This window comes from Colias philodice, chromosome 21 (assembly GCF_061535455.1).
Source record: "Colias philodice isolate Cphi_HAF_F1 chromosome 21, ilColPhil1 Martin Lab GWU primary, whole genome shotgun sequence".
Taxonomy (NCBI): Eukaryota; Metazoa; Arthropoda; class Insecta; order Lepidoptera; family Pieridae; genus Colias; species Colias philodice.
Window position 1 is genome coordinate 10,146,581 of NC_143106.1, and position 11,712 is coordinate 10,158,292.

Genomic DNA, 11,712 nt, shown 5'->3' on the forward strand with positions numbered 1-11,712 from the left:
ACAACCTTGAACCTGACGAACTAGTCAGTAATAACCATGTAATAACTGTTTATTAATTATTGGCATATTGTAAACAATCTCATATACATATAGATATACACTTCGGAGTGTTTTGTAAGTGAATGTTATCTATAATGACTTGAGAAAACTTCACCAACGTCAATCAAACTTAGTTCCCAACGCTCAATTAGGTACATATTCTTCTATATAAGTAGACGATATGACCGCTTCGCATTCAGTCGTGAATTGCCTTCAAAATGGTATATCTCATAATCGCGTTTTTAGTGATTACATTATCATTATGTTATTATTTATTTACAAGGAAGTACGATTATTGGAAAAAACGGAATGTGCCTCATCTCGAGCCTACCACGTTTTTCGGGAATTACAAAGACTACCTCCTTTTGAAAACATATTTGCCAAAAGTAATCGGTGATATTTGTAAAAAATTCCCAAATGAGCCGTACGTTGGTGCTTATTTCGGCACGGAACCCGCCCTCATCGTCAAGGACCCTGAATACCTGAAGCTTATTATGATGAAGGACTTCTATTACTTCAACAGCAGAGAGATCAGAGACTTCACCGACAATGAAATTATTACACAGAATATATTTTCCATAAGTGGGGACAGATGGAAGATCCTCAGACAAAACTTCACGCCGCTGTTCTCTTCGTCTAAAATGAAGAAAATGTTCTATCTAATAGAAGAATGTGCAACAGTACTCGAAAAAATATTGGACGACGCACCAACTGTACCTAGCACCGAAGCAAGATATCTCATGTCCAGGTTCACCATAGACTGCATTGGATCTTGCGTTTTTGGGCTGAACACAGAATGCTTGGCAGCCAACGATCCCAACAACCCCTTTCTTCATATTGGCAAAAAGATTTTCGAGATGAACAACATCAGAGCTTTGAGAACCATTGGCCGTGCCCTGTGGCCGTCAGTGTTCTACAAGCTAGGTTTTACCGCTTTTCCCTCTGAAATCGGGGTTTTCTTCTCAAAGCTGCTAGTGAACGTGTTCGAGCAGCGCAAGTACAAGGACTCGGGCAGACACGACTTCGTGGATCTGATGCTCAGCTTAAAGCAAAACAAATATATAACCGGGGACAGTATTGAGAACATAAAGGGCGTTGACAAGAAAACTACCATGAAAGTTGATAACGCTCTCCTGTCTGCCCAGGCGACGGTGTTCTTCGCAGCTGGATACGAAACCTCTTCAGCCACCATGAGTTTCGCACTTTACGAATTAGCAAAGAACCCAGCAATTCAGGAGCGTGCCATTGCTGAAGTTGACGAATACTTTAAGAAAAATGACAAGTTATCGTACGAGAGTGTTAATGAAACACCGTATCTTCAGGCTATTATGAATGAAACTTTGCGCCTATACCCCGTACTTGGTGTGCTAACCAGGGAGGTAGTAGAAGACTACACGCTTCCCTCAGGACTCGTGTTGAACAAGGATCTGCGCGTCCACATCCCAGTGTACCACCTGCACAGAGATCCCAATAACTTCCCAGAGCCCGATACATTCCGCCCGGAGAGGTTCTTGGAGCCAGACACCATTAAGCCGTTCACTTATATGCCATTTGGAGAGGGACCTAGAATATGCTTGGGTAAGTGCTATTGTACTATTTTTAAGTATTATAAAGAATCAAAGATACATATTTGAAAAGGAATGATTCTCATAGATATTTTGTTTACTTTATAGTTGCAAGTTTATTTTTTTTGAAGTGAAAACTTCTTTAGCGGCGTTGGGTATAAAATCTTAAACTCGCATCAGGACACGTGACCTGATCGAAAAAGCGTAAGACGGATGGATATCAAACATGCTCAACGTTAATAATCAAGTTTTCACTTCTGCCGGCACTCCCGGAGTGCAACCCGTTTTTTTTAGTTATTTATATTGTAAATTTCAAAATAATTGTTATTAAGAATAGATAGAAAATTACACTATGTTTGAGCTTCCATTAAAAGATAAACAGTAAACACTTAAACGTGTATAAAAGAATAAAATAAATAATAATAATATAATAGATAGAGAATACTCATTTCATTAAAGTATACTTAATATATCCTTTTGGTATATTTATCGCTTTAGTTTGCTTATTTGTTGTACCTAGATCTAATAAAATGTTCTTTTTTCAGGTATGAGGTTCGCCAAGATGCAAATGACGGCTGGTCTTCTCACCGTTTTTAAGAAGTGCAGGGTGGAGTTGGCAGATGATATGCCAAAGACACTAGAATTCGACGCTCGTGCCCCCACCACGCAGACAGGTTCAGGCATAAATCTTAAATTCATCCCACGATCACTCTAAGTAACTTACGACATAGTGAAAAAATGCTTTAAAATAATCCAAAGTAACGATAATTAGGCTTCAATTCCTTGCAACCGGACTTAGTTTAATAATATTGGTCTCAAAACCTAAGTAGCATAAAAATCCTTTCCATTTATGCATGGAAATTTTTTATTTACGTATGGCAAGTTTTATAACGTAGCCTTAAGGATAATAAACATTTGTATAAATCGTTGTAAGTTTTTGTATTTGTAGAAAGTCGTTTAGTATTATCAGGAAATAGCCACGAAGCGTTGAATTGTAAGACTTCGTTCGGTCAGACTTTATATTGTAAATATTGTAACTGCGAAAAACAAGATTTTTCCTAATTTCTGAGGGATAAAGTAGATAATGTAAAATTGAAACATGGCTAGTGATTGTTTTAATAAATGTGATTGATATTATAATCAAATCTGTTTATTTTAATGCTATTCCATTCACCTTACCAACAATGCAAATGCTCTTAGGTAATAGATGTATTTTATATTATAATTAAATCCATACTAATATTATAAATGCGAAAGTAACTCTGTCTGTCTGTCTGTTACTCAATCACGCCTGAACTACTGAACCAATTTGCATGAAATTTGGTATAGATATATTTTGATACCCGAGAAAGGACATAGGATAGGTTTTATCCCGGAAATCCTACGGGAACGGGTTTTTCTCTGAAAACGCGGGCGAAGCCGCGGGCGGAAAGCTAGTAGTTAATAATTATAACTTATAAGTAATATACCAATGCAAACACAAGTTCACTCACTTTCAATAAATTGTGTAACGTATTGTGGATAAATATAAAAATGTGTGCGTGTACTAGTGTACACACGTAAGAAGTGAAACTTCTTTTTGACCTTATTTTTCAAAAAATAATTTACTATATGCAACTTTACAGAAATACGTCGAATCACGCGTGGTAGGGATAAGAAAAAGATGGTGCGTAACGGAAAAATGTCACGCGTAACGAAAAAATACACTAAATTTTTTTCCAACCCCGATAAAGTTTCACACTTCAAAAATGCAGATATTAATTATAAATACATTCAAAGAAATTGAAGGTTATTAAAATTTTATTATGAGTTTTTATAGGTACATAATACATTATTATTTTGTGATAAATATAATTAAAAATATGTAGTAGATAAGTAGGGCTTTTTGTTATAATTAAGTCATCGAATTAAGTATCAAATTAACTATGTAAAATGCCAGATAAAATATAATCTGTAAATAAGATAAGGGCAACAATACAGTATTCAAAGTAAATATCGTACCTCGCCCTTTCCCAAGGACTGTTTTGATAAATATAAGATCGCTATAAAATACCCTAAAATTAAAGCAGTATGTAATAAATCACTTTTTTTTAATCTTGCGAGATAGAGTACAATCGAAGGTCATGTATGCCTTTGGTAAATAATATATGTATATAATAATATAAATTTCAGGACAAATTACACACACGGTACGATGATCCCATACTAAGCTTTCGCTTGTGTTATGGAAACTAGATGGCTGATAAACATACATATATAATTTTAAATAAATACTTATATAGATAATTAACTCCCAGACACAGAGCAAACATTTATGTTCATCACACAAAGCCCCGGGTGGGAATCGAACCCACGACCTCTGGCTTGGAAGGCAGGGCCACCAACCAAGCCAACCGGTCAGTCATAGGTATATTATATTAATTATAAATATATTCAAAGAAATTAAAGTAATTATGATGTTTCAATACTTCTAAAACACGTTTAGATAAATAAATAAATTTAATTGTTCATTCAATTTAACACAACGAAATCAATTTTTAGGTACCGTTCTCTGTAACTTATACTGATGTGGGGATAATTTTACATCGATAAGTTACATAACTATTTTTGAAGTGAAACTGCTTTATCGGGGTTAGAAAAAAATTTAGTGTAACATTTTTTCGTTACGCGTGACATTTTTTCGTTACGCGCCATCTTTTTCTAATCCCTACCACGCGTGATTCGACGTATTGCTGTAAAGTTGCATATTATAGTAAATTATTTTTTGAAAAATAAGGTCATAAAGAAGTTTCACTTCTTACATGTGTACACTAGGACACACACATATTTTTTTTTCTTACTGTATTTTTATATATTATGCACTCTACACAGTGACATCTTCTTATACAGGGTGTCCCAAAAAGTAGTGATGAACGGAAGCTGGGAGGTAGAGGACCTAGAGGGCTATCCGAATCACCCCCATGTATGTTATGCGATTTTTTGTATTTTCGGAGTTATGACGTTTTTTTCAATTTTTCACCTATCGCCGAGTACGATGATATTTTCACTCATGGTGACGTCAATTAATGCGCTAGATGCTTGATTTTATTTTGCTTGCTAAGCTGAAAGCCAATTCAGTATGGTAACATTTGCTATCGTTAGATCTTTGAATGGAATAAAAAAAAGAATTAAATGCCAAGAAAGATAAAATTACCCAGTATGTTCACCACTTCAAGGGCCCGTAAAAAAATAAAATCACATAAAAAAGGTTTTCCGTTTAGCTTTTAAAAACTTCCTCTATCTATCATGTAGCTACCATGAAAATTTCATTTTATTATTCAGAAGGCTTCAATCGAAAAATTGAAATCTAAATGTGGTAAGTGCAAAAATTGAATTAATATGATGATTAATAAAAACAAATTAAAACCAATAACATGGTGTTTAATTACCAGAAATTTTTAAAATGACCCCGCTGTTGCTCAGTGCAAGTGCGACATCACCGTAAAAAGTTATCTTTTAAATGACTGAATGCCCTTTTATCATTTTTAATGGTTTCTTTTGCTACTATGAATTTCCGGGTTATTTCGTCCAAATTGTGGCAGTCTCTCGTTTTTGTAGTTATCCCCACGGAAAAAAAATCAATAGGGTTTATGTCCGGGGACCGTGGAGGCCAGGCTAAAGGGCAAAGATACCCTGAAAGATGGATTGGTCGTTGCAGCCTGCGCATGCGCCGGTGACGCCTGCCTTAAAGCCTAGCCTAACGCTGCCCACCATACACTAAAGTGCAGTAACAGCAAAATCACGATTTCGAGTAAAACGCATTTAAAAATAAATAAAATAAAAATTCTTTATTGACAATAGAATACAACATTTTTAAATGCTGAAGTCTCTGACTCCCAAACTAGGTAAAAACCTGTATGTCAGGAGTCAGCGCCCTCTTCCAAAGAATATTCAAGAAATGCCAATAAGAAAATTAAAAAAGAAAAATGTATAACAAACAAAAAATAAAAGTAGAAATTGTTTTTTTCGGCATGCATGTGTGTGTTTTAGTGTTTAGGCCTTGAATGTGTGTGTGTATTTGTGTGTGTGTGACTGTGCGTGTGTGTGTGTGTGTGTATGTGTTTGTGTGTGTGTGTGTGTGTATATGTGTTTGTGTGTTTGTGTGTGTGTGTGTGTGTGTAATTTAAAGTTAAGAATTGATTTTAAAAAATCAACAGAATGATAAGCAAAAAAATTTGAATGCAGAAAGGTTGTAAAGGCATAGGTTCACACGTTAAAGCAATAAAAAAAAATATATCTTAATAACTGAATTTATTATGGCCATTTATTCTTTTTGGTGCCTATTACTGCATAGCCTTTTTTGTAAAAAATACCATTTTAAACTTAGTAAAATGCAGCAAAAAGCCCTATTACTGCGTTTGGATCAGTTATTTTGTCAAGAAACCCAACTAACATGCAGTAAGGTCAAAAAAATACTGCATTTTAGTTAGTTTTTTAAGAAAAAAGTGTTCAATTTACTAGTGCAGTAAGAAAAATAGCTAGTTCACAGTTGCAGTATTTAAAACATTAACTGCACTTTAGCTAGGAATAATCATATCTGTGTCATTATGCTATCCAAACTAATCTGCAGTAATGCTGTATTTTACTGCGTGTTAGTCAGTTTATAATGATAAAAGAATGTTAAGTATTCACAACTAAAATGCGACAAGCTTTGATTTTACTGCATTTTAGTTGGGAGTTCGTGACAATAAATTGTATTTTCTTAATTTGCAGTAAAAATAGCTTGTATGGCGGTAAATTTTACTGCGTATTAATTTTTTTTATAATTTTTTTCCAGAAATATAAAACTATCTAAAGAACTGTAAAATTATATTGCTTACTGCATTTTAGTTATGAAACCTTAAAATTTAATCTGCAGTATAATTTATACTGTATTTTAGTTGGGAAATCACGCCAAATTGTTAATTTTTTTCGTTTGCAGTAAGTGAAAACTGTTAAATAAAAACCATTCTTATAGTCTTAGAAATAAGTAAGTTAATTCAATAGAAAGCTTAAGAAACCCGCTTTCAGAATCACTAATAAAACGAAAAATCACAAAAGGGCTGTTACTGCTCTTTAGTCTCTGGTGGGCAGAACGGTCTCTCGACCTAAACCCTATTGATTTGTTTCAATGGGGATACTAAAAAGACCTCGCTACTTGAGATAATGCCACAATTTGGACGAAATAACCCGGAAATTCATAGTAGCAGAAGAAACCATTAAAAATGATAAAAGGGCATTCAGACATTTAAAAGACAACTTTCTATGGTGATGTCGCACTTACAATCAGCAACAGCGGGGTTATTTTAAAAATTTCTGGTAATTAAACACCTATTTATTGGTTTTAATGATCATCATGTTAATAAAATTTTTGCACTTACCACATTTAGATTTCAATTTTTCGATTGAAGCCTTCTGAATAATAAAATGAAATTTTTAGGGTAGCTACCTGATAGATAGAGCAAGTTTTTAAAAGACAAACGGAAAACTTTTTTTATGTGATTTTATTTTTTTACGGGCCCTTGAAGTGGTGAACATACTGAGTAATTTTATCTTTCTTGGCATTTAATTCTTTTTTTATTCCATTCGAAGATCTAACGATAGTAAATGTTACCATACTGAATTGGCCTATCTTTCAGCTTAGCACACAAAAAAAATCAATCATCTAGCGCAATAATTTACGTCACCATAAATAAAAATCTCATCCTACTCAGCGATAAATGAAAAATTGAAAAAAACGTCATAACTCCGAAAATACGAAAAATCGCATAACATACATGGGGGTGATTCGGATAGCCCTCTAGGTCCTCTACCTCCCAGCTTCCGTTCATCACTACTTTTTGGGACACCCTGTATATAAAAATGAATCGCAAAATGTGTTGGTAAGCGCATAACTCGAGAACGGCTGAACCGATTTCGAAAATTCTTTTTTTATTATATTCCTTGAAGTACGAGGATGGTTCTTATGTAGAGAAAACGTAAACATATACCACGGGCGAAGCCGGGGCGGACCGCTAGTATTAACATAAAACATAATATTATTCTGTGACAATCGGCAGCGTTGGCCCAACAAACGATGGTCATTGTTTGCCGCCATTACGGCGGTCGGCGATTATGAAAACATCTACAATGACGGCCAAACATACACATTTAGGCTCTCTACACTATCGTGATTACCTCTCCTCACTTGTGAAGAGGGCCTATTATAAAGGTAATAACAATAAAATGTCTATACAGTAATACCACAGACTAATAATAATATAGTTACTACGTATACAAGTTATACCAAAAAAAGAAAAAAAATTACGGTTACTGTCACTGTTCCATCACAAGTGAATCTTGAGTTTTTCATATTTTTTAAACCTATTAAATACACCAAAAGAATTTTTCAAATCGGACCAGTAGTTCCTGAGATTAGCGCGTTCAAACAAACATACAAACTCTTCAGCTTTATATGATACTAGCGACCCGCCCCGGCTTCGCACGGGTGCAATGCTGATACTAAATACACTACAGAAAAATTGTGAACGTTGTATAGGTATAAAAATATAGCGGCCCGCTCCGGCCTCCGGCATCGCACGGGTATAAAATACATAGCCGGGCGGCCGCAAACGCTACGTCCTGCAATTTTTAAATCTGTAATATCTTCGAAAATATTCACTTAAATCATACGGTGTAAAGGGCCATATAGATCTATATTAAATGAACAATGTATCCATGGTATTTAATTGGTTAAGGATTAATGCTGTATTGGTTAAAATCGCTTCGAAAATTAGCCATTTTTTGTCGTAAAAAGTAAATGACAAAAAAAAGTTATTGTGGGTTATCCATAAGAGATAGACATATACCATCGCGGACTTTTCTGTAGACCTTTTCAATGTGTATAATACTTAGTACATTATTTTGATAAAACTCGTAGGGTTCAGCCTGCGTTTGCAATGTAAGCGGAATAAATGTAATTTTTTACGACATCACATTAGAAACCTCAAAAATAACAGTACTTCTCCACTACTTAATGGATCTTATTATACATATAAACCTTCCTCTTGAATCACTCTATCTATTAAAAAAAACCGCATCAAAATCCGTTGCGTAGTTTCAAAGATTTAAGCGTACAAAGGGACATAGGGACATAGGGACATAGGGACAGGGAAAGCGACTTTGTTTTATACTATGTAGTGATATGATATAGTTTTGGTTTTTCGAATTAATTTATTTTGTGAAAGAGTTAGTTCTGTAAATTCACTTAGGGGATGTTGATAACATCGCAACAGATATTTTAACAATGTCTTTGCTAATAATAATAATAGTCCTACATCGGCCGCAGACTGCTCAGGGCTGTATCTCTATAGTGCAGTCATGGGCAAACAGTTAAGTTCTCGAAGGGCCTACAAGCCATAGAAGGGATAACAATTACATACTTTAAAACATCACACAATCCATAAAAACTTTTAAGCTTGCTCAAACTTTTAAGTAGTGCAATATTTAAAACCTGAAATATAAAAATCGTCTCTATCTTAATATTTAAACTGTCGTCTCTGCATTTCCAATCACTCACGATGTTGGGTGATTTTTCACGATGAACCTGAACGAGAAATTCGATCATGAAACACATGATTTGAGCCGTGCTATGTAGGTAGAAACTTGGCTATGAACGATTGCTTTTTCTGAAGAAAATGCTTTCTACTTGCTTTGTTAATTATTTATCTGTATCTAATCGACTCAAAAGCACTAAACAAAAACCTAGTTGAAAAGAAATATTTTTGTTATTGTTAAGCTATTGCATAGCTTCTATCGCGGGCCTTGAGCGCGGGGACCGAATCGAGAAATTTCGTAACGAAAAAACCTCACGCTCCCCACTCCGACGGGCTCGGAGGTGTGGCTTGAAGGCATGCTATGCAATAGCTTTACCGCGGCAGTCCCCGAGTGCCACACGTCTTTTTTTTATTAAGAGACTCCCGTAATCTTCTTAATTAATCTTGGTAACGAACGCCTGAAATAAAAGTTCATGTTTCCACCCATAATTATAACGTCTGTCAATATTTTATAGATGACGTTTTTAATGAAAGAAATGGTACATAATTTTTAACTTTATTTATTTAAAACTTCTACTAAGGTTCCCTATTCACTTACCTATACGATGCTATACCTCCTGCCCGATATAAAATTGAGATAAATCGTCATGCATAAACATTAAACAATTAACACATTAATAAACATGAATAAATCATTTTATTTTTTCTCCTTTACTAAGTGTATGTATTTTATTTTCATTGGTGTATTTTCCTACCTCTTTTTCTAGGTGTTGTTGTGTGTACAGAAATTTGTAGATATATATACCTTTGTGTAATATTTAAATTCCTAATGTATAAATTATATTATTATAAAAGAATATCTTCTTATATATAAAATTCTCGTGTCACAATGTTAGTCTGCATACTCCTCCGAAACGGGTGGACCGATTCTCATGAAATTTTCTGTGCATATCGGGTAAGTCTGAGAATCGGCCAACATCTATTTTTCATATGTACCTACCACGGGCGAAGCCGGGGCGGACCGCTAGTCTCATATATAAACATAGTATATTAAGTTACTTTTGATGTTCGCTTTACTGAAGCTTCACTACATAGTATAAAACAAAGTCGCTTTTTCCTTTTGTATGCTTAAATCTTTGAAACTACCCAACGGATTTTGATGCGGTTTTTTTTAATAGATAGAGTGATTCAAGATTTTATTGATTCACGGTTTTAGTAGATATCTACTTCTCTATATCTAATAAATTCTATATATAATTTATTAGGTATTAGACAAAGCGGGCGAAGCCGCGGGCGGTTAGCTAGTTCTGCATATTGTGCCCATTCGGAGGAGTTTCTGAGGACTTCAAACACTGAGTCACTGAACTCCGTTTCGCCACCAGAGACATCTTTTCTTTGATATAAACCTCACGGAACCCGAGACCTTTCCAACGAATGCAAAACCGTGGAAATCGGTTCGTGCGTTCTGGAGTTATAGCACAGTATTACAATATGTTATAGTGTCAGGAAGGAAAACCCGATTTATTTTTATATAGTAGACAAAATTATATAATATGATTTGCCCTTCTATTATATAATTTTGTCAATCGATCGATCGATTCCCGGTTGTCTGGAAGAAATATTAGCTAAGTACACTACGGCCAACGTAACTTGGCGGGCCTGAACTTCGCGCAGAAGGCTGCGCACGAACGTTTTTTAGGAACGAAATGGTGGCATGAGGCGGCGTGCGCGGGGCGGAGATCTAGGCTAGGGATTGACTCTATGTAAACACAATCATCCCTTTATTCGAACGAATATCGCAATCGATTTTTATCGATTTGAAATTTATTGATTTTTGTTTATATGAGATACTGAACGAAATAGCTTTACAAACTTATTGAATTTTGTCGTTAGTAAAAGAGATTTCGAGTTTAATAGCAAAAAAAACTAATAACATTTTATTTTCATGGTTGTAAGACATGATTTAGTTAAATATCATTTATTTATAAACGACCACTACAATAAGGACTGATTGAGAATATTTGAAACCTATTATAAAATTAAATATAAATATATTTCACAATTCAATTTCAATCGATTTGAAAAAAAAATCGATTAATCAATATCCTCAGACACGCATAGTGGACATCCCTTTTTGTTTACGTCGTATAACTTCGTGCATATTCGGCAATTCTCGGTACGCAATTATGTATCTCAGTCACACGTTAACATTGGTGTCGTGTTCGTGTCGCTATCTCTGTCTTGAGTACAGGCGGTTACAAAAGTTTTCGTTGAGTTGATCGTTATTATTTGTTATTATTATATTGTTGAGTGTTAAGTTTAAATTTGTTCGTGTTTAAGTTTGTTTTAGTGATAATTTGGAATATTCTACTTGGAATTTTGTATTATTCGGGAACAAAGATGCCACCAAAGCATAATATGGTTTTAAATCGCCAGGCGAGAAAATTACGAAAATGAAAATTACGATTTAACGCAGTATTTTAAAAAAGAAAAAGAAGAAGGCGTAAAAAATGTTGACAAAGTTTTTTTAAGAGTTGCTGAGTGAATCCTGAATT

At 34.6% G+C, this 11,712-nt stretch overlaps 1 protein-coding gene across 1 annotated transcript; it reads left to right on the plus strand.

The window, feature by feature from the left end:
• The first annotated feature begins 226 nt into the window (after window positions 1-226).
• Window positions 227-2,749, plus strand: LOC149479152 (cytochrome P450 6B2-like). Its single transcript, XM_089708845.1, has 2 exons — window positions 227-1,617; window positions 2,150-2,749. Exons 1-2 carry the CDS (start codon window positions 258-260, stop codon window positions 2,317-2,319), a joined length of 1,530 nt encoding a protein of 509 aa, XP_089564971.1. The 5' UTR covers window positions 227-257; the 3' UTR covers window positions 2,320-2,749.
• The last annotated feature ends 8,963 nt before the right edge of the window (window positions 2,750-11,712 follow it).